The sequence below is a fragment of the Ceratotherium simum genome, chromosome 24 (genome assembly GCF_057802395.1).
Source record: "Ceratotherium simum simum isolate JZ-2026a chromosome 24, ASM5780239v1, whole genome shotgun sequence".
Lineage (NCBI taxonomy): Eukaryota > Metazoa > Chordata > Mammalia > Perissodactyla > Rhinocerotidae > Ceratotherium > Ceratotherium simum.
The window spans coordinates 13,682,229-13,706,407 of record NC_141923.1 but is presented as its reverse complement, the minus strand read 5'-3'; the positions used below and the strand labels follow the sequence as shown (position 1 = coordinate 13,706,407).

Below are 24,179 nucleotides of genomic sequence, written 5' to 3'. Positions count from 1 at the left end.
TCGACTGAAGTCTCGTAAAGGGCTGACCTGGGCAATGCCCTGCAAGGTCTGGAAGGTGGGTGTGCGTGAAGCTTGGTTTTAGGTCATTATAAAGGTTTTAAAGAATTAGGTCTTCAATACATTTTCAGACCCTGTGAATCTTTCTACAGGTTATCATCTCAAGACCCTAGAATCTTTCCCCTCCCAATTGACAGTTACCAGGAGATACTCCATGCAGACCCGGGACAAGGCATTTTCACATGTCAGCTGCGAGGTAGGCATTGTCACACCCATTTTGCAGATGAGGAAACCAAGACCCAGGTCTCACAGCTAGGAAGTGACCAAACCAAGGTGGGAATCAAGGTCTGTCTGACTTCCAAGTTCCAGCCCCCTCCACTCCAGGACACACAGCCTTCCTTCCCATCTCTGCCTCCTCTTCATACATCTCAGGAACCTATCAGAGGTGGCCTAGTGTGTCAGCTGCTTGTTTCATGTCTAATCTCCCTGCCTTGACAGCAGGCTCTGGAGAGAGCCCCAAGGCCATGCCCAGACTCCCAGCCCCCTGAGTGCCTAGGCCAGAGCCTGGCACCACCGAGGTGCTCTGTAAACATTGTCAAATAAATACTGGCTGGCTTTCAAGAAAAATAACTCAAGAGAAAGCCTCAGGCCAACATCATCCATCTTCCAAAAGGATCCGCATATATTCCTCTCTGCCTGCTCTGGCACTTTGATCAATGAGAAAACCCGGGCCAGGAGGGAGAATAAAGATATTGCTTGTAATTTCACAAAGACCAGAAGAATTCCAGCAGTCCTGGAGAACACGGATCCAGGAAAAGGCTGTTTTCTCAGCCACAAAACATTTCATGAGCATCAGTTATTGGTGGAGTCCTTAAATTTGCCATTGAGCCAAGATGATTAGCAAAGCCAGAACTAAGAATGTCCCCCCAGAGAGGTGACAAGTTGAGCCCCAAAGGGAATGAACACACATAATCAAGGGCACCCACTTTCAAGAACCTTGGCCAAAGGCCCTGTTCTCAGAGGCAGCGTGCCCCAGCCCGGGTGCCCCAGCCCCTCTGCTCAGCTCACCGCTCTCCCTGAGCCCTCAGCACCAAAACTGTTAATCCCACACCGTGCTGCTTCCGAGACGTCTTCTGGCCAGCCCAGAACCCTTTGTGTGTGGTCCATTTTGCCTTCTGTCTGGGTCTGGGCTGTATTCTAGGTAGGTAGGTCTTCCCTCCATCAGCCCTTTCCTCCTTGACAATTAACCACGTCCATCTCACTCTCCATCCCCTGAGAAGCTGGTTGCCAGGTCTCCCCAGGGTCCAGCATCTGGGGGACACATTCTAACCAGCCTTGAGTCCCACCACCCTCATGGAGGTGGCCCTAGTGCTGAGCACCTCCAAGCCAAGATGACAGTTTTCTTCATGACACAAAACTCTCCTGGCTCATGAGCTGCATTCTTGGGTCACTGTTCACTCTGTCTGCAAGTGTCCCGAGGGACCCAGATTTACATCTAGGGGCTTGTGGACAAAGCTGAGGCCAAATTTTGTTCCAGAAGGAGCAGGGGCTAGTCACATCCAAAGGGGAACCCAAACCAGAGAAGTGGAGAAGGAAGCTCAGAGGCACAGAGGACGCGGGCGCCGAGCCCGGCCCTGCCTGGCCTGCAGAAACAGGGCCCCATCTAATCTGGGCAAAGGGAGGAAACTGCTTCCTTGAAAGTGGGTCCAAAACCCAGAAAAAGGAAGCAGAGTGAAAGGGGATGTCCATTTGCTTCTATAAAGCAGCCTTTCGTATACTTAGAAGAAACCAGCACAGGGAGGCACAGGAGAGGAAGAGTGCTACCTGGGAAGCAGTTTGCCCAAAAAAATCACACCTGAACTGGATCGGGTCTCTCAATGTAACTAGCACCAGTTTACAGAAAAATAGATGATGAAGGGACATGTTAAATACCACCACAGGATGCAATCAGCAAAATCCCAAATGTAGGAAATTCTGCAGGACAAACACCTCAGCCTCTTCAACAAGCAGGTGGCAAGAGAAATAAAAACGATTAGGAGATATTTAAGAGGCTTGTCAATCAAACGCAGTCTGTAGACCTTGTTTGGATCTGATTCAAACACCAACAGAAAAAAGACATTGAAGCAATGATCAGGCAAATTTGAACTCCACCTGGACATTTAATGATAAAAGGAATTGTTGATTTTTGTAAGTTGGATAACAATATTGCGGCCATTTTTTTAAAAATAATCTTTACCTCTGAGAGATATATTCTGAAGTGTTTAAGGATGAAATGATATGATGCCTGGGATTTGCTTTAAATTAATCCACTGGGTGAGAGTAAAGAAGACGTGAGACTGGGTCATACTGATAATTACTGAAGCTGGGTGATGGGTAGGTAAGTGTTCATGATGTTTTCTCTGCTTTTGTCTAGGTTCAAAATGTTACAGAAGAAAATTTTTAATTACAAGAAAAAAACGGGGGCCGGCCTAGTGACCTAGTGGTTAAGTTCGACACGTCCGCTTCAGCAGCCCGGGTTCAGATCCCCGGCACAGACCTACACCACTTGTTGGCACCACACTGTGGCAGCAATCCACATTCAAAATAGAGGAAGACTGGCACAGATGTTAGCTCAGGGCAAATCTTCGTCAGCGGAAAAAAGAAAAAAGCAAGAAAATGCCCTTGATTTTAATCATGGCTCCAGTACCGACTCTCTGAGAGGCTTTGAACAAATCTTTACCTCGTTGAGCCTCAGTTTCCTCATCCAGAGCCTAAATGGGTACAAACCCTGGCTCACCCTCCATTCACTGTGTGACCTTGGACAAGTTTCTTTTGGTGAGGGAGATCAGCCCTGAGCTAACATCCATGCTAATCCTCCTCTTTTTGCTAAGGAAGACCGGCTCTGAGCTAACATCTATTGCCAATCCTCCTCCTTTTTTTTCTTTCCCCAAAGCCCCAGTAGACAGTTGTATGTCATAGCTGCACATCCTTCTAGTTGCTGTATGTGGGACGCGGCCTCAGCATGGCCGGAGAAGCGGTGCGTCGGTGCGCGCCCGGGATCCGAACCCGGGCCGCCAGCAGTGGAGCGCGCACACTTAACCACTAAGCCACGGGGCCGGCCCTGGACAAGTTTCTTAACCTCTCTGTGCTCCGGGTCCTCAACAGTACAATAGGAATAATAACAGCCCTACAGCATAGGGTTGTGGTGAGGATTAAATGTGTTAATTCATGTAAAGACCCTGGCACACAGCCCTATATATTTGTTTGCTATTATTACTACTGCTGCTGTCATTACTGTTGTTTATTGTTTGTTGTATTGAGGAGGAGGAGAAGATCCCTTTGGAGATGTTGTCCTCTCCTAGAACACCAAAGTTTCAGAAATGTTTCCCAGTTCTCCCCGATTACACACCGCTCACTCCATGCTTCCTCTGCAGGATCAGACCTGCGTTCTGGGAAACACTGACATTCTCTTTCTCTGGGCAGTGACACCTCCAGCCTCACCTCTTTCTCCCTCTTCTGCACCTTGCCTCCCTGTTGCCTGTCTCAGGCTCACCTCTCTCATCCCCGTTTCTGGAGGGAACAGCGGATGGAGAGCCTCCCTTCCCTGTTCCTTCTCTTGCCCCCTCCCTGGTGACGCCACCTCTCACAATGCCCAGAAGGACCTCTGTACATCAGGAAACAGTGGGGTGGAGTGAAGGGAAGTTAGAAAGAACCGGGACTTATGAATGCATAATGCTGAACTTTCTGGAAACAGACAGGCCCGGTGCCAGTCCTCACTAGGGTTCCTAGATTGTATTCTTCTTACAAAAGGGCCATTATGAAGGCTCTGCATCTCCCGCGTGACAGGTTTGGAGCAGTAAAACTGTAAGACATCATAGGGCCCAGGAGACAAATAGGTTCCCAGCCCCGTCTTTATTCTCAAGGGCACAGGGATCTTGGAAGGTGGTCTCTGGGAGGGAGGAGGATGGCGGCAGTTCCCAGCTGTTCCACATAAGGGGCCTGTGGGACTGCCCCCGACATCTGGTACAGGAGCCTACACCACGACCACGAGAGGCCCCCTCCTGAAATGCTGGGGTGCCCCGAATTCTCATTCCACCCCCTTCCTCACTTCAAGTCCTGCACATGGTCACTTGGCTTATCCAGGCCCACAGGACGTCCTGGAAGAACAGCACTGCCACCCAACCTCTCTCTGCATCCCCTTTGGGGATTATTTCTTTTCTACCAGACGAGAGCGGTCACATGGTCGAGTTAGGAAAATGTAGACTGGTTGTCAGGAGAGCTGGACTCCCATCCCACCTCTGTAATTACCTCCCTTGTTAGAGTCCACGTTCCCTCTGCTATAAAATGAAGAGGCTGATGTTAAAGATTGTTCAAGTCTCTTCCAGTTACAATGGCTTATTGTTCTGTTGCTTGTTATAAGGAAGTGTGTGACTATCTTCACCACCAAAGCATCAGTCCATGGCTTGCTTGTCATAGTCTTTCCCTTTACACACTCATCATATTCAGAGTGACCATCAACCAGCTCTCCTTCCTCCCTCTCTCTCTCTCTCTCACACACACACATCCCACGCCCCTTGTGACCAGTAAGAATGGGGAAGTTTGGGTTCAGGTGTATCCAGTTTTCCCTTGAAGCTCTGAAGGACGCCTGTTTGCGTATTAGTTGCACGTATTCAGATGGAAGTGAACACTTATTTGCACCAACATATAGAAGACATAAGAAAATAACCAGCACAGCCTCTCCAACAGTTGGTCACAGCTCAACACTCCAGAGCCCTGAAATAGGACCAACAAAAACCTCACTAGGTAGACCCCTGTTCTCCCAAACTTTCAGGGCACAGAAAGGGAGTATTAGAACTTCAATTCACAGTTATTTTTGTCACATCCTTTAAATTTTTCTATTTCTTATGTATGCTTTATACTTCTCAAATCATATTGGTATAACAGGATATGTATGTATTTATAAATATGCGTATAATGGGGGTCCAGGCTCAAAAGATTTTGCAGACGGAGTACATGATCAAATAAGTTTGGAGCCATCACTCTCAACCATCTCCCAAAGCTGCAGACAGTTACAAGGTTTTGGTCCAGCCACAACCAAAGGGAGCAGGGAGGATCCCGGGTAACCCTCCACCAAAGCCACATGGGCCAACAGAAGTCCCAGTCTCACTAGGGCACCGGTCACGCCACTCGCCCACCCCTCGGGACCTCATGGCATATGGTGTCTCCTTCCTCCCAGAGGTCTCCTCTTCCTTGAGCTCCCATCAGCGAAGCTCCTTTTGGCCAAAAGAACATTGGTTCCCACCCAAGGAACCCGCTTTCTTTCTAGAACAGTTGGTCTTGGCCCTCAAGGCTTCTTTTATTGCAGGAGCATACATTCCATTCAAGGGTGAGAGGTGTTGAAGAGAAAGTTCTGGTCCTTTCTAGATCTTCTTTCTGAGATTCACTTACTAAGTTTGACCAGAAGCTTTTGTTATTGAATAGAGAAAATATGAGCTTGGTCTTTAAATAGATAGATGATAAATAGGTAGGTAGGTAGGTAGGTAGATAGATAGATAGATAGATAGATAGATAGATAGATAGATAGAGAAAAGAAAATTAAGAAAAACAAATTGGCTTTCTGGAGCACTGTCAATGAGACAGCAAATTAAACTACTCTCTGGGTGGGCAGGTGCCCAGAGATACAGGCTACTAAGAGTGGAAGAACTATGTAGCAAGTAAGTTGTTTCACTGGGGCATTGCTTGGAAGCTGTCATCCCACTTGGGGAGGATGAGGGCGATGCCTTCACCAGAGCACACAGACAGGAGGACTAAGATGCTGGCTACTCACCCACACACTGGTTGCTTTCGTCCATCTGGTATCCAAAGCGGCAGATGAGAGGCCTCGAAATTGTGGGGTAGTTTGGAGCCGATAGCGGTGGGGCAGCTGCTGGGTACGGCCCTGAGTAGGGGTTCGAGTAGGGGTTCGAGTAGGGCCCCCGATACACTGGGTTTGTTCGGGGGATGCATAAATACCCGCCGTTTTGGTTAACACACATCATGTCGCCTCGGCAGGCCTCAGGGATGGTCCGGCACTCATCGATGTCTAGAAGGGGCACAGAAAGGACGAGCGTTAGTGCCCCGGCCACACTGTGCAAGGTGCACATTTAAGCAGAGCTCTGTACCAAGAGCACCATGAAAGACCCCAAAACACTCTCCACCAGCATCTGCTCCCAAATATGCAGGGCAGCCCCTGGCTCATTGCCAGGAGTTACTCCCAAATTGTAGCTGAACTGAATCAAATTGACCAGTGCCATCCAAACATCAGCCATCCAACACCGCCATCACGATTTGGGCCATCTCCACAAAAAACTGCACTATCCCGTGCTTAATACTTTTCTTTAAATGAACCCACATTTGAAACCCAAGTAAATGTATTTTTTTAATCTTACATAACTATAGCAAAAGAAAAATGCTACCAATCAGCATAAACAGAAGGTAACAGTAAAAATAAATATATACCAATTAAAATAAATTATATAACTAATAAAATAAAGAGTGTTTATCCATGGGTGTATCATCTCAACACATCTCGGGGACTCCAGTACGCCCTACAACATTCGGGAAACACTGGGATGGACCTAAGAATTGTTCCCACTTCTACTCCAAGTAACAGCTGGGCAGGGGAGAAAGAGTCCTTTGCGTCAGGAAAGACGAGGCTTGGCCAAGAGCTAGTTATTTGTTCAGAAAGCGGAGCCTTACTTGAAAGTCAGCTCACACCGTGCCAGCAGACGGGCCTGCGTCCAGCCGGGCTGGTGCTCTGCTTGTTCTGCCTGGACAGGGAAGTGGATCCTCTAGAAAATCAGCCTTGCTGGGTGGGGGCAGGGGAGGCCTGACCTCTGGCTGCAGCGGGAGCGGCCGGCCTGATCCCTCACTCTGGGCCCTCACAGCAGCTTGGGGGCTGCTCCAAGCAGACCAGAGGCAGGGGGAGAGTTCCCTAAAGCCTGACAGCTCACCCAGCCTTCTCCTCTGAGAAACTCACGCCAGCTCCCCACTCAGGAAAGGGAAATGCTGAGGCTCAGAATGCCCGGTTCTCTAACCGTAAGCCTGAAATCATCGTTCAAACTGGTGGGCCAGAAAAGAAAGCTGCTGCCCCTCCCCGCATCCCTCCTCATCCTCATCCTCGTTCCCCTTCACTTTAAACCAAAGTTCAGGCCTAGATTTTCCAGGGCAGGGTTGTATTCCTCACCACTGGTCATTTTTTGGAACCATCTGTCTCCCCTCTGGTTCTCAGCTGATGTGAGCTCAGGGAAGACAAATGATTTGGCCTGAATCAAATATAATTAAAAAGCTAAATACATCCCTGAGGTGGGGGCAAGTGGGGCTGCCTTACTCTTTTTATGTATCCTGTGCTCCATCCACAACGAACTATTCTATACTCTGAACGTCCTTTCCACCTCTGGTCTTTGCTTTTGCTGTTCTTTCCACCTGGAATGCTGTTTCTCAGGATCTTACTCATCCTTCAACACCCAATTCAAATGTGACCTCCATGACCCCAGACACAGGCATCACTCTCTCCCCTATTTTTGCAGGGCCCCTTGCTTTCACCTCCCCTGGGCAATGACTTTATTCCACCCTGTACAGACTCACTAAGTCTTGGTCTACCTCTTCCACTAGATGGCGTGCTACGAGAAAAGCCCCCAGAATGTCTTCTGACTCTAGGAACCACGGCAGAGGTAGCAGATAGAATGAAAGTTGCTAATCAGCTGACCTCGAGATGGGAGGATTATCTGGGATTATCTGGGTGGGCCCAGTGTGATCACATGGGTCCTTAAAAGTGGAAAAGGAAGAGGCAGAGGGGTTGGTCAGAGAGATGCAACAACAGAGAAAGAAGAGATTCAAAGTACGTGAGCAACTTAACTCGCAGTGTTGGCTTCGAAGATGGAGGAGGGGGCCATGACCCAAGGAATGAGGATAATCTTTAGAAGCTGGGAAAGGTCCTCAGCTGACAGCCAGCAAGGCAGGCGGGGCGGGGGGGGGGGTGCCTCAATCCTACAACCACAAGAAACTGAAGTCTATGGGAATGTAAATTGGTGCAACCACTACGGAAAACAGTATAGAAGTTCCTCACAAAATTAAAAATAGAGAGGCCGGTCCAGTGGCACAAGCGGTTGGGTGCGCGTGCTCCACTGCGGCGGCCTGGGGTTCGCCAGTTCGGATCCCACGCGCACAGCAACGCACCGCTTGTCAAGCCATCCTATGGCGGCATCCCATATAAAGTGGAGGAAGACGGGCACGGATGTTAGCCCAGGGCCAGTCTTCCTCAGCAAAAAGAGGAGGATTGGCAGATGTTAGCTCAGGGCCTATCTTTCTCACACACACACAAAAAAAATTAAAAATAGAACTACCATATATGATCCAGCAATTCCACTCCTGGGTATATATCCAAAGGAAATGAAAATAGGATATTGAAGAGATATCTGCACTCCCATGTTCATTGCAGCATTATTCACAATAGCCAAGATATGGAAACAACCTAAGTGTTCATCAACAGATGAATGGATAAAGAAGATGTGGTACCTATATATATGTATACATATATATATACACACACACATACACACACACAATGGAACATTATCCAGCCATAAGAAAGAAGGAAATCCTGCCATTTGCAACAACAACATAGATGGATCTTGAAGGCATTACATTAAGTGAGGTAAGTCAGACAGAGCAAGACAAATACTGTATGATCTCACTTATATGTGGAATCTAAAAACCCAAACTTATGGAAATAGAGAGTAGAGTGTTGGTTACCAGGGGCTGGGGGGTGGGGGAAATGGGGAGATGTTGGTCAAACAGTACAAACTTCCAATTAGAAGATGAATGACTTCTGGGGATCTGATGTACAACATTGTGATTATAATTAATAGTAATGTATTGTATACTCGAAAATTGCTGAAAGAGTAGCTCTTAAATGTTCCCACCACAAAAAAGAAATAGTAATTGTGTGACAGGATGGAGGTGCTACCAAATGTTATGGTGGCAATCATATTGCAATCTATAAGTGTATCAAATCAACACATTGTACACCTTAAACTTACACAATGTTATATGTCAATTATATCCCAATTTAAAAAAAAAGAAAGAAAGAAACTGAATTCTGCCAATAACACAGACAAGCAAGGAAGTAGATTCCCCCCTAGAGCCTCCAGGAAGGAACGAGCCCCTGCCAGCACCTTCATTTTAGCCTGGTGGAACTTTTGACCTATAGACCTGTGAGATAATAACTTTGTGTTGTTTAAGCCACTAAATTTGTGGCAATTGTTACGGCAGCCATAGAAAACTAACACAGATGGAGAGCTCCTTGGGGACAGGGATCAATTCTTACTCATCTTTGCCCCCTCCAGGGCTCAGCTCCGTGCTAGGCACAAAGAAGACAGTCAATAAAAGGCATCATTGACTTCAACATTCTGTGGCACTGTTTTCTCCCATGGGCCAGGCTAATGCAGATTTGCCAATACTGAACTACGGCTGAGAAAGAAATGACCCTGTGATCTGGTTGACGCTGAATGCCCCACCCAGGGAAGCATCTTCAGTGGCCTCATACCTAAACACTGTCCCGACGGGCGGTCCAGGTCAAAACCGTTAGTGCATTGTTGCTGCAGGAAAGGAGACAGAAAAAAGAGGCAAGGTCATTTTCTGTAATTATTATTTTTTTTTACTTTTAAAATATTATAACTGCATCACAGAAAGTTCGAGAAATGGAGTGAAGAACAAAAGCATCCATAATACCAACACTGTATTATAATGCCTTTTTGTCTTTTTTTTTTCCTTACAATCATTTCACACTTAGCATTACTTTTTAAGCTCTCACACCATTGCTTTAAAACCCTCATTTTTAGCAGTTGGTTATTGGGGCTTTTTCCTGCTCTAGTTATGAAGAGCAATAATAATTACATCTGATCTGCCCGATGAGTCACACCCTATGTTCATCCCTTTCTGAGAGTGGATATGACTGCTTTTTAAGGCAATGGCTCTCTCGGGCCGGCCCCGTGGCTTAGCGGTTAAGTGCACGCACTCTGCTACTGGGGGCCCGGGGTTCGGATCCCAGGCGCGCACCGACACATCGCTTCTCCGGCCATGCTGAGGCCACGTCCCACATACAGCAACTAGAAGGATATGCAACTATGACATACAACTATCTACTGGGGCTTTGGGGAGAAAAAAGGAGGAGGATTGGCAATAGATGTTAGCTCAGAGCTGGTCTTCCTCAGCAAAAAGAGGAAGATTAGCATGGATGTTAGCTCAGGGCTGATCCTCCTCATAAAAAAAAAAAAAAATGTTGTGGGGATTGACTATCAGCGGGCCTTTTGGAAAGACCCTAGAGCCTGACATTTTATAGGGATAAGCCAAGGAGGTGTGTTTTTGACTGTGGGACCTGGCACTCCCTACAGCTTCAGGAGTTCGGCTTCCCTGAGCTGTGGGTTGGTTGGTGGAGACGATGGATTTAACCCGCATTCATGGGAGTAGGTTCAGGTGTCTAGGGCCTTAGGGCAAAAGAAATGGAGCAGATGAGCCAGGAGGCTGTGCCATAAGGCTCGGGAAGCCAGGAAACCTGGGTTGCACCCCTGACTCACCAACGAAGTGCTGGCGTGGGTTCAAGTCCACTGGACTGCCTGGCTTCAAATTCCCACTGTAGCCCCTACTTGCTGCATAACTTTTCTGTGCCTCAGTTTCCTCATCTGTAGAATGGGGGTGATAGCACTTATTGCTGAGTGGTTGCCAGGACTGAATGTGTTAACGTATGTGAAGCACTTAACATGCAGTTAACACGATCCTGTAACAGCCGCCCTCTCTGGGCCTGGATGTCTTCATCTGTCACCACGAGGCTGAATTAGAGGACTCCAAGGTCCCTCCAAGGTCTAAAAGTCTTTGTTACTCTTCCCAACATTCTTTCCACTCCCAATGGCCTGAATACCTTTCAAAATGCTTAATAAGAAGGGAAAACTATTCCCCTACCTGCCTGCAGCCCCTCAGCCCTGCTCAGGAGTGGGGCTTCCCTCATTTCTCTCCTGAACCAAAGACCCCGAGAGGCTATTCTGAGCTTGCAGCAGGGATCCGCCCACATTTCTCAAGGGCTGACACAAACGTCGCTGTGTAAAGTCAGGGATGCTGCAGACCATCACCCTGGGCCTCACCGCCTTCTCCCCTTCACCCTCCTCTGAGGGGGTCTCTGCCCAGAGGTGGGTCCTCGAGGGTTTGGAGCTGAATCACCTCCCACTGCATCTACTTCCTCTGCCCTCCTCCTCCAGCAGGGGAAGCCTGACACACAGACCCCCGTGGGCCACACCCAGGCACCCCAGGGGCACTATCACCCAGCAACGCCAGAGCACACTTGACTTTTTCACATTTATGATGTCAAGACCCCCCGAGGGGCACACACGAGGCGGTGTGATCTGATTAAGAGTCTTGGACCAGGAGTCAGGACACTGACGTCCCAGGCCTGCCACTTATAAACTACGCCCACTGGGGCAAGTCTCCACTTCCCTGAGCCCCAGCGTTCATCTCCGCACAATGAGGAGCTCAGCTTAGGCGAACTTTAAGCCCCTCCCACCCCCACAATCCCAGAATTCTAAAACTCGTGGCCAGACACCCTCACCCTGGTTTTCAACCCACTTCCAGATAATTAACAAAATAAAAATCTTACCTGTGCATTCCCAGGACACGGAAGACAGAGAGCCAGAATGGTCACAGTGAGTATCTGTGGATACCTGTGGAGAGCAAGTCCATATAAATGCCCCAGACACTGCCGGGATCCAGGTCTGGGCTGAACAGGGGCCTCCCGCAGCCCGGGCACGTACACTGGGGACTTCCTTTGTGCTTATACCGGGGTGGGGGCTGCACTCTGGGGAGGCCAAGGGGTTTCCAAGTACCCGAACCATCCCAAACTCAACTGAGCCTCTTCCACTGGTTTCATATGTTGGGATAATGTGTAAGATGGTTTTTTGTTTTGTTTTTGTGAGGAGGATCAGCCCTGAGCTAACATCTGTTGCCAATCCTGCTCTTTTTGCTGAGGCAGATTGGCCCTGGGCTGACATCCGTGCCCATCTTCCTCTACTTTATACGTGGGACGCCGCCACAGCACGGCTTGATGAGCTGTGTGTAGGTCCATGCCCGGCATCCGAACCTGCGAACCCCGGGCTGCCAAAGCGAAGTGTGCACCCTAACCACTACACCACCCGGCCAGCCCAAGACGGCATTTTTAAATAAAAAGTTTTGCTGCTTCAAAGAAAAAGTCTAAAACCCACCGTTGTGGTATTAACAATGTATCAACCAGCTGCTTTGGTCTCTCCTCCCCACACAGGGAGATTTGCCTGAGTTTTGAGCATCCTTATTCTGAAATGATTACAGGGTGAACGAGCCATAGTGCCCTCGAAGGATGAAAAGAGAGGAAGGGGAATGTGAAGCAGTTGAGTTCTACGGAAGAAAGTGTCGCAGGAAAGTCACTTAATCCCAGAGCAGGCTTCTCGCAGGCCCTGAGGGAGAAGAGGAGGTGGGGACCTTGGCAGCCTGGAGAAGAAGAAACACGGCAGGGGAAACGTAGGAGGAAGAGTCAAGAAACGGTGGGTCAGGCCGGCTGTGCCATTCACAAGCCACCACACCTCTCTGAGCCTGCGACGTCTACCCTTCATCACTCACGAGCTTCTGCCCAATAAAATCGTGGTCGCCAATGTGGTTGAAAAATACAAAATCAGTACCACCTCACATCCATCAGGACGGCTATAATCAAAAAGCAGGAAACAAGCGTTGGCAAGGATGTGGAGAAATTGGAACCCTTGTGCACTGTTGGTGGGAATGCAGAATGATGCAGTCGCTGTGGAAAATAGGACGGCAGTTCCTCAAAAAATTAAAAATAGAATTACCATATGATCCAGCAATTCCACTTCTGGGCATACACCCAAAAGAAATGAAAGCAGAGTGTTGAAGAGATATGTGCACACCCATGTTCATAGCAGCACCATTCACAATTGCCAAAAAAGATGGAAGCAACCCAAGTGTCCATCAACAAATGAATGGATAAACAAAATGTGGTATATACATACAAGGGAATATTATTCAGCCTTAAAAAGGAAGGAAATTCTGACACATGCTACACATTGGATGAACCTTGATGACATTATGCTAAGTGAAATAAGCCAGTCACAAAAAGACAAATATTATATGATTCCTCTTATATGAGGGACCTAGAGCAGTCGAAACGATAGAGTCAGAAAGTAGAATGTGGTTGCCAGGGGCTGTGGGGAGGGGAGATGGGGAATGGTTGTTTAATGTGTACAGAGTTTCAGTTTTGCAAGATGAAAAGAGTTCTGGAGATGGGTTGCAGAACAATGTGAATGTGCTTAACACTATTGAACGTTACACCTAAAAATGGTTAAGATGACGGGGCCAGCCGGGTGGCATAGTGGTTAAGTCCGCGGGCTCTGCTTCAGCGGCCTGGGGTTCGCAGGTTCGGATCCCAGGCACGGACCTACGCACCGCTTATCAAGCCATGCTGTGGCGGCGTCCCATATATAAAATAGAGGAAGATGGGCACGGATGTTAGCTCAGGGCCAATCTCCCTCACCAAAAAAATAAATAAATAAAAGGTTAAGATGGAAAAAAATACAAAATCTTTGCAAATACAGAGTTTTAGTTAGTGTTATTATTATTCAGTTCAACAGCGATTTATCTAAACAACTACTACGTGCAGGCGTGGACTGAGGCAGAAGAGCTACAAAACTATGACTCAGTCACTGGAGAGCTGGTTGGAAGCACAGGAATCGATAATGTTTGTCCACTTTGGTTAGGGTGCTGAGAGAAATACCCACTGAGTGCCATGAGAGCCAGGCTCCAGGGAGGGATAGGAGGTCAAGGAGGGCTTCCTGGAGGAGGTGCTCCTGAAGGCTTCTTCCAGAAAGCAGTGGACCTGGGATCTGGTTGGTGGCCTGTTACTGTCAACATACACTTCCATTTTATAATCCCTCCCTTCATAAAAAGGGTGTCCAATAGATTACAAAGCTCACTCACAGCCATGACGCAATGCTCCTATGAATCAGCAACCCCGGGTACTTGGAGGGCCCCGGAATTAAGGTGACATCCAGATGGAATAGAACCCTGATGTACCACTCAGAGATGTAAGCCCACTTCCTCCATCTAGTCCCCGATCCAAAGACTAAAGACCCCACGAGTCCCCAAGTTTTCATTTCATCTAAGTGCCGGCGTGAGCCAGGTTCTAGAACTCTGGAGACGGCTCCGAGCTTATAAAGCACAGAGCCAAATCCCAGAGCTGTTTGATATTTGCAAAGGCCAGATTTATATCTGGAAGGAATGAAAGAACAATAACAAATTTATTTTCCAGGCTGTATATTATGAATTTCAATGTTTTCCTGTTACTTCACATGAAGTTTCCTCTCGGTTGCTTATAAAAACCCTGTCTCGTTTGTGTTGGAGACAGAACAGCCTGACTGGATGCAGTCGACTTCAAGAGCTGGTGGAAAAGGCATGCGAACCCCATTTCTCCCCCAACGCCCGACTCCCCCGTTCCCTTTGGCTAAAGGGCAGTCCCGGGACAGGTCTCCTTGGAGAGGTCCAGCCTCAAGGCCGGCCTCCTGGAAGAGCCACAGCTGTGACCTGGAGGCCAAGTAAGTTCCAGGCTCATCAAGAGGGTTTTCCGAAAAAGAAATAAAACCCTAGCTCTGCTGCTTTCTCAGTGTCACAAATAGTTACACCTTGTCATGGAAAACTCTAGAAAACTCCAAAAATAAACTAACTATAGGAATACCAGGAGGAAGACTTTGATGGTCATAACTGGTCTCTGGAACTTTTGAAAACAGGTGGGTCCACCCATTTTGTCCACCATCGTAAACTGTGAGGAAAGCCAGAGAGACTAACCGGACCTCAGAGCTGTCTGGCGGAGAGGTGCTGGTCCCCAAACCAGCATGACATTATTACAGCTTAGTTTTCAGCGCGCGCGCACGCACACACACACACACACACAGTTAATCTATCTAAAGCAACTACGTTTTCAAGAGTTCACTGGATCAAGACTGTGCCAGTGTAATCTAGATAAAGTTCTTCAAGGTTTAAGGATTACTTGCCTGGAATTGTAATTTCCTTAAAGAATAGCAAAACATTCGCTTACATGTATTTCTGTCTGCAGTCCCCACTTCTCATTGGCTTGAAACTTCGGGGTCGCATGCCCTTTGTGAATCCCACACAGACATAGAGCAAATCCAGCCTCGGGATGTTCAGCTAGCCTGTTCTCTTGTCCAACAGACGATGCAGCAAAATAATTGCTAGCGAACCAGTGACTGGTCTCCCAAATTTAAAAAATACATAATTCTTTTGAAAAAACGGCACACAAAGTTTGCTGCCCTTTCCGAAAAGAAAGCAGAATCAAGCTCTGAGGTTTTTGCAGACCTCTTTCAGACTCTGACTTCTGAAACTGGACTGTAAAATACCCACTCCCAGAAGAAGGCTTCAAGATGGAAATGACCGAGGCACAGCTTTTTATCATTAACAATATCATTGCATCACTAGCAAATGCCTTTTCCAATATCCTGACACACAGCCACTTTCCACCCATCAGGTCTTTAGCAGCGTTTCCAGACTCTGGAGGAAAAAGTCCGGAGCAGAAAACCTACCTTTTTAATCCTGGCATGTCCAAGATGCGTGAGCAGGAGAAGCAGAAGGGAGAAGAAAAAGAGCTCACAGTGCGGGACCCTCGGAACAGTTCCTGAACTTCGGCCTCCTCTGGGCCCTGGGGCTCGCCGATATGTTTATTCCAGGGGGGACGAGCCAGTCGTGGAGAGGACAAGGGGAGAGCCTGGGTCCTCCCAGCCACTGGAGAGCCCACAGACAAAGCACCTGGTTTTGCTTAGCTCTCTTCAGTAATTCAGCATTAAACCAATTGGAGGAGGAATGTTAAAAATGAACACTTCATTTTCTAAGTATGTTAAACAATGCAAATGGGGGCCTCAGTCTGGACACAGCTGGTTCAGATTACAGCGCTCACCAACTGGCTAGACTCCTCACAACAATCTTGGGGCGTCTGCCAGGACCAAGTGCTCAGCGCTGGGAGGAGAGCCCTATCCCGGGCGGCCGAGCAGCCGCACTCCGGCTCGCAGCATCTCTACTGGAGGCGATTGGCGGGCAAGTGCGGGAGGGTGGGGTGCGGGGGGCTGGGAGGGCCTGTTGACCCTTTACTTCCCACCCGGCGAGCGCGGCTGCCGGCCGGGCGGTCGTGGCTGGGGCGGGGGAGGGGGATCCCGCACACCAGCACCTCCTGGCACTGGGACACCCCTGAGAGTTATGCCCCTCTGGGAGACGAACAACTTGAACTCATGACCAACACCGCGGCAGACAGGGACTAGACTCTTCCGACTTATTGGGAAACCAGAACCAGTGAAGCAGAGGCTTGGGGTAAGCGACAGGAGACTCACGATTTTCCAGAAGAAGGGGTGGGGAGCAGGAGGAGGAAGGAACCTGACTGCCGCTAATTCGAGACATCAGCTGGTGCAAAGCAAACCTTCGCTAGGACGTCTCCCCGCCCTGCCCTCATCCCTTGATTCTCGCCGGCATGTTCTTGCTTTAATTAAAAACCGTGGGTATCAAATCAGCACGTTGTACACCTTAAACTTACCAACGTTATGTGTCAATTATATCTCAATAAAGCTGGGGAAAAAATTTTAATTAAAATAAAAGTGTCCCTTGGCTAGGAAGTTATTTTAACAAGTCAAAAGGTGATTTGAAAAGGCAAAAGGAGAGTCAGGGAAAGCAGAATGACGGATAATAACCTGAAGGCACTATGCTAACTCCTTCACATTCATTATATCCGTGCTTTCAAACTATTTCTTTTTCTGTCTTTTGTTTTGTTTTGTTTTGTAGCATTGGAACCCTTTTATCGAATGGAATCTCACTAAAGACAGGAGTATTCTGTAAAAGACAAAGTGGATTGGCAATAGTTCAAGTTCTTCCTTCCCCACCTGCATCTTTCCTTGGGCCCCTCAACAAAGCCCTACCTACAGCTGGAAAAGCACTGGTGAGGTCCTTTCTCCTCACCATGACTCTGTGCCGTAGGAATTATTACCTCCATTTTATTGGAGAGGGGTTAAGAGAGGTTAAGTAACTTCCCCATGGACACACAGCTATTCATTGATACAGCTGAGACTCCAAGGTCTACATATTTAGGCTTCTCAAAGGGCGTTTTTTTGGGTAAGTAAATGGAATCCTACTCTAAAAATACATTCAACAAGAATGGCAGAATGTTGGTAGTTGTCAAAGCTGATTGTCCATTATACCAGTCTATTTACCTTGTATGTGTTGGAAATTTCCCGTAATAAAACATTTTTTTAAATACATTATATTTACAAGGTTGTTCACTGCTCCCATTGGTTGTAAGAGCAAAAGATTATAAACAGCCTTAACATCCATCAATTGGGCACCAATAGGGTTAAATAAAGTAAGGGACTTCCAAAAATGGACTATTGTGCAACCAATAAAAAAAGCTAGACACAGGACAGTGCATACTGGATGACTCCTTTTATATAGAATTCAAAGTGGGGTAGTGACTGGGAGGGGCCCCGAGGGTCTTCCGGGTGCTGGTGGTATTCTAATTATTGATCTGGGTGCTGGGTCCACAGGGACGTGCACACTTGGGATTCATGAAGTCTTATCTAGGTTATACTTTATTTAAAAAAAAAGTCTGAAGCAGTTCTTTATGTGCTGATATTGAAGGATTTCCAACATATTTTGTAGGTCAAAATGGTAGAATATTGGTAATTTCACGTAGATCAACCTAATATATTAACAAGTATTAAAACTAAGTTGTAGAACTGTGCGTAAGGCATGCCACCATTTGAGAAAAGTTCTTTACAAGTTTTTGCTTGTATATGTGTAGAAAAGACATCTCCTGAAGGATACACGAGGAACTGTTAACACTGTCTGTCTGTTAGGAAGGAAATTGGGTAGGTGGCTGGAGAACAAATGTGAGTGGAAAATTTGCTCTTCACTGCTCACCTTTTGGTATAAGTTGTATTCTGTACCATGAACATCTATTACTTCTTCAAAATATGAGGTTAAATTCATTTAAAAATATGTTCTATTTATGCAGAGCTATTTAGTGGGATAGGGAGAGCTTTAAATGACTTGGTCCATTAACTCACTAATACTGTCAACCTTGCTGAAGGACAAGGAGGAGAGGAATCAATGTGCCTGTGTTTTCTACATGAGCACATTGAGGATCTTGACAGCAAAACTGTCCAGAGACCCATCTTGGACCAGTGATTGTTTCCATCTTAAAACCACAGGGCTGGAAGAGAGGAGAAAATGAGGATTATAATAAAAGACTTGGGTCTGAGTCTTGGTTTTGTTGGATGACCTTGGACAAGTCACTTAACCTCTCGGCACCTCGGTTTCCTCATCTGCAAAATGGAGGTAACATCTATGTCTCAAGGTTGTTGTGGGAATGAAATAAAAATTACTTATCCTCATGATTGTTACTATGTCCAAATTCCCACCCCTACCCAACACTCTCCAAAATATCTTTAATAACTAGTAAATTATCCACTTCCATGGACGAGGGAATCATAACTTCACAAAACAGCCCCACTCACTGTTGAACAGCTGAAATTGTTGGAAAGTTCCGTGTTGAGTTGAACCCAAATCTGCCTCCTTGTATGTAACTACCTTCCATGGGTCCTAATTCTCCCTTTGGCAGCCACGGGCTACTCCCTCTTCTACATAACCAGCTTCCTTTTCATGAAAACAGTCCCACCTCTTGCCCGTGCTGGTATCCTCTTCCCCAGGCTGAACACCCCCAGTTCTTTCAGCCGGTCCTCGCGTGTCACATGACCTCTGCAGCCTGCTCTGTCTCCTCCTCCAGCGGCTGCATCAGCCTCTGGTTCATACTGAACTCGCACCGATGAAAACAATCCGTAGTACGCAGGCTGCTTAACACCATCTCCCCTACCCTGAACTTGGATTGCCAATTATTTTTCACAGAGAACAAGCTTTTGCATGTGTCCCTATTAACTTTTTGTCTATTGTTCAAGATCTTTTCCAGCATGAATTCTACTGTCTCAAGTATTAAGTATCTCTCCGAGCTTTGACAACCACAGATCTGCTGACCGTGACTCCTTTGACTTTATCAGAGTTATCAATAAGGTATTTACTAGGACGGTGCTGGCGTGAACCTCTCTGTCCAGATTGGCACTGATCTGCTTCTCTTTCTTCAACACCTTGGGACCATGTGTCTAACTTGGGGTGCCACCAACTTCTCTCACTCAGCTGACAGTTCCCCATCTTGTCCACAAAGTTTTGATGCGAGTTTGTAAGACGTGCTGCTAACACCAAAATACACATTACCATCGCATCTCCCGATCTAGCAATTCTATTTTCAAAAAGAAAATGAGGTTTGTGGAGCATGAACTGCTAAGTGACCCTGGCTGGCTTCTAGAGATCACTACTTCCTTTTCTAAGTGCTTTTTTCTTTTTTAGTTGCAAAATAGGGATCCTCACATCTGCCCTGTCGCCCTCCATCAGAACCAAATCCGATCACAACTGTAGAACAGCTTCACACAGTGTAAGTTTAGCATAAATGTAAGAGGTTATCATCTGCTGAATGGGACCTTCCTGGCTCCAATGAAGCCCAATTTCCTCACTGTGCCATGGGTTGGAAGACAGATGTGCTATTTTTTTTAAAGGTGTTGTTTCAAATTGGGGGGAAATTCTCAAAATTATACATGTCATGATATATTTTGACTATTAATATTAAATTGTTTATTTTTTCACTGTCCAAAAATAATTCCATCACAATGCCTTCCTGGGAGCGAATGCAAAACAGGGAAGAGAGGGTTATACAATGTCTGTGATTGTGCTGGACTCTGCACACACGCTCTCCTTTGACCCCACAAGAACTCTGTAAAATGGGACACCCTCCATTTTTCAGATGAAAAACAGACCCAGAGAGATTAGGACCACACAGATAATAAACAATCCAAACTCCAGCCCAAAACAAGCCTATCTGGTTCTAGAGCCCTCACTCTTTCCAGTTTACCAAGCCTTGCTTTCTCTGACTTACTGCTTACAGGACTAATTCCCTCCCTTCATCCCAGCTCCCCAGGAACACTCCAGAACTCCATGGGCCCTTCCATCATGACCTTCTCTTTTTCTTTTCTTTGCACTGTTAAAGACTTTCCTTTCTTATATTATCCAAACTTCGCCCAAGACAATCAGAAAACTAAAATAACAGCCAACACCTAAGTACAGTATTGGGCAGCAGCTCCCTCCACGAGTCTTCCCATCTTGGGGTAGGGGGAAAATGTCTATTATTCCTGATGCTCCCAGTGGCTTCTGCTCTCCTCCTCTATCAGGCTTCTCAATGAGCATGTGTCAGTCATCTCCTCACCACCTAGTCCTGCCTTAACCCCCTGAAATCTGGCCATGTCTCCACCACTCACCCAAAATGTTGCTCCCTAAGTTTCCTAATGATCTCATGGCCAAATATGATGACCTTCTGAACTGACCTTTTGTCTCTTTGAAGGATTTGACCATTGATGACCCATCTTCTCCTCTCTTTTGTCCATGACTTTAAGTTATCCTGGTTTTCCCACTATGACTCTGACTGCATTTTCTCCAGCCCCTGTCTTTCTCGTCCTCCCTAGCCAGACTCCCTAACCTTAGATCCAGCCTCTCTACCCATTCTCACTACCCTCTTGTTCTGGGAATAGTGACTGGTCCCACAGTAGTTATGGGACATAGGTCCCATAAACTGTCAGCATTATGCTGATGACTCTCAGATAAATCTCTCTCACATCCCTAACTTCTCTCCTGCAGACCCAAATGTTCAACTCCTTATGGGATGTTTCCCCAAATCCATGTCCTCTCCTGACTTACCAGGCACCAAGTCACTGCCTATGAACTAATAAAAAAGTCAAAAGGATTCCACGCTAGTGGTGGTTTTTGGTTTGGGGCTTTTAGGGATGGTGGTTTTTGGGTTTTTTAAAAACAGAAATAGTTCAACGATTATATTTGATGATAAAATGATACATGCTCTCACATTATACTTTGTAGGTGGGTGGTCTAGGGGTAATATGGTGGTTCTATCCCTTGAAGGTACCAGAGCTTCAGGCTCCTTCTGTCTTGTTGATTGGCAATCTCTAGGGTGTTGACCTCTCTCTACATGGTCCAAAATGCCCCACCACCACCACAGCCACATTTCAGGAAGCAGGAGAGAGTTGATAGCCGTACCTAGCTGCAAGGGACGCTGGGACATGTAGTCTGTGTTCTGAGAGATCACAAACCTACTTACCTAAACATCTAGAGTTCTCTTACTGTGAAAACAGAGAATAGTCCTGAGAAGGCAAGCAGCAACCTCTGCCCAAAACCCTAAGGAGCATCAACGATCTCTCTACTCTCTTTGCCCACCGTTATTTCTGTAGTGAAGATAGTTCTCCATCATCATTTGTGTTGCCAGTATTTTCCTGTTTGTCTTTTGGCTTTTAGTCTTGTTCATGAAATTTTTGTAAACCTACACATTTTACATTTTTGTGTATTTAGATGTCTTAATCCTACCCTTCATAGTTTCTGCCCTCAGTGTTATGCTTATGTTAAACATTCAATGACCTTTAAAAATATTGGCTTTGTTTCTCTGGAGAATCCTGACAAATACAGGACCCTAAGCAAGTTTTTAACCTGCTGAGCTTCAGGTTTTCAGCTATAAAATGGGGGCAAAAATATATCATAGTGTTGTAAAGGAGACAGTGTTCATAAAGCACCTAGCAGGTGCCGATGCATAGTAGGCCCTCAATAAAGGTTAAAAACCTTTCTCTCTCTCTCTCTCTTTTTTTTTTTTTTTACCATGAGGCAATGATGGGTCAATAGTGCAAATAGGTGCGCATAGGCCAAAGGAGGGCACAAGGAGGTGCCCCCACCCATCTTGGGACTGTTAAAAAAGGATGTAGGACATTGCCAGAGGAGGTTATTGAGCCCTGAACCTTATGAATCATTTACTGTAAGCTCCTAATTTTACAAATGTGAGAAACTAAGGCCCAGAGAGACTAATTTACCCAAGATCGTATAATCAGAGGCAGAACAGAGATTGAGACCCAGGATTTTGAACCTCTGCTCCAGGATTTCTTCCCTGATTTCGTGTGGCCTCTGACTGTACTTTAGTGTAACTGACTTGTTCAAGGGTGTCGGGATTTTCTGCACATACTTGGAATTCTCAGGAAACTCAGTGAATCGTGAAAACACTTGGGCTTTTCTTATAGATTGTTTTAACTGACTGTGGTTTTAACATATACCCACGTGTAAAATATGGGATCCCTACAACGAAAAAGACTTCAGGTTGGGGCCGGCCCCATGGCCCAGTGGTTAAAGTTCCATGCTCTCCGCTTTGGCAGCCTGGGTTCTCAGGCCTGGATCCTGGGAATGGACCTACTCCACTCATCAGCCGTGCCGTGGAGGCATCCCACATACAAAATAGAGAAAGAGTGGCACAGATGTTAGCTGAGGGCAGATCTTCCTCAACAACAACAACAAAAAAAAAAAAGAAAGAAAAAGACTTTAGGCAAGTGCACTCTCTGCCACAGAACCCCAGAGTTGCACTCAAGAAAATTGTTAATGGCATTTGCCATCTCTGTTTTGTTTTTGTCTGTTTTCTGACACTTATTATGGATTGAGGTTTGGGACAAACTATTTAATATAACTTTATAATAGTATGATGTTCAAATTACCTCTTTTCCTATTTACAATCCACATAAGATTAGTGACTCCCAGATTCTTGAATTTGCCAGACTAGTAAAATCAACCCCCTCAAAAATTAGAGGGAACAAAATTATGCTGTCAACTTTTAATTTTGCTGAATAAAAAATATGTACAACTATCATCTATCATAAAAGATATATATCATCATATTGCATAAAAGAAAGGACTTTTAACACCAAATGTAGGAGGGATGGTATAAGTTTCTCTCTGTAACCAGATGGGAGGTCTGATTTCAACATCATTCCTGGAGAGATCACGATCAGAAGAGGCCACTATTGGACCATCTCTATAGTCTTACAAAAAGTGATAAGATTGACTCCTTATTTGTTACAGTTTTAAGACATGCTGTGTGAAAATGCTTTTAAAATAGAAAAAGGAAATAGGTGGTGGTACGAGATGAAATGAGAGTTGATAATCCTGAGTTGAGAATCGTTGAAGCTGGTGATGGGTACATGGGTTCATATGTTACTCTATTTTTGTGTCCATGTTTGAAATTTTCTCTAACAAAAGTTTTTAAAATTCTTCAGAAAATGCGGCATAACGTTAAGACTTGAGAAAGCTGGGTAATGCATATGCAAGTGTTTATTCTGTATCCTTTGGACATACTTTCCTGTAATTTTTGTATTTACAATCACTGCTTTGAAGTTTTTGTGGGCTAAATCCAGCATTTAGGCCCACAGTTTCTTTTTTTTTTTTTTTTTTTTAAAGATTTTATTTATTCATTTTTTTCCCCCCAAAGCCCCAGCAGATAGCTGTATGTCATAGGTTCACATCCTTCTAGTTGCTGTACGTGGGACTCGGCCTCGCGCTGGACGGAGAAGTGGTGCCTTGGGGCGCGCCCGGGATCCGAACCCGGGCCGCCAGCATCAGAGCGCGCGCACTTAACCGCTAAGCCACGGAGCCGGCCCAGGCCCACAGTTTCTTTTGACTGCTTTTTTCCTGAGTATGGGTCACACTTGCTTCTTTGCCTTACTCCTAATTTTTGGTTGAAATCTGGACAATTTAGATTACGTTGTAGCAACTATTGATTCTGCTGTACTTTTCTGGTTTTTTAAAACTTGGATTTAAACTGAGGAATCTGCCTCCCCCATGGGAGAGTGCAGCTGCTAATGTCTCTGCTGTTTTCATACTCTCATTTTTATCTTTTACTCTGTCTTCCTAGAGGCTATGCCTGCACGGCCTTCGGGTCAGCAGAGGCTATGCTCATTACACACCTCGAGCTCACGCAGCTTCTGTCCATTGCCCATGGATGTGTGTGTGTGATGCCGGCCCTGATGTCAGTTCCCCTATATTAAACCCAGCATATATGGGGTTAAAACCAAAAGCACCCATCCCTTTCCTCTCTCCTCTAAGTTACATTCATATGTAAATATAAGTTTTTTTAAACCTTTGTATCCCTGAGCTTCACAAGGCAAATA

The 24,179-nt window shown here is 46.3% G+C and overlaps 1 protein-coding gene across 1 annotated transcript in view; it reads right to left on the bottom strand.

The window, feature by feature from the left end:
• The window catches only part of FBLN5 (fibulin 5), a 76,835-nt gene extending 60,833 nt beyond the window's left edge, over positions 1–16,002 (bottom strand). Inside the window, exons 1-4 of the mRNA XM_087447754.1 lie at positions 15,639–16,002; positions 11,663–11,726; positions 9,563–9,614; positions 5,804–6,058 (exon numbers count right to left, since the gene is read on the bottom strand). Of these exons, the coding sequence (XP_087303880.1) occupies positions 5,804–6,058; positions 9,563–9,614; positions 11,663–11,726; positions 15,639–15,655 (388 nt within the window). The 5' untranslated portion in view covers positions 15,656–16,002. The remainder of the gene's footprint in view (positions 1–5,803; positions 6,059–9,562; positions 9,615–11,662; positions 11,727–15,638) is intronic.
• Between the last annotated feature and the right edge of the window lie 8,177 nt (positions 16,003–24,179).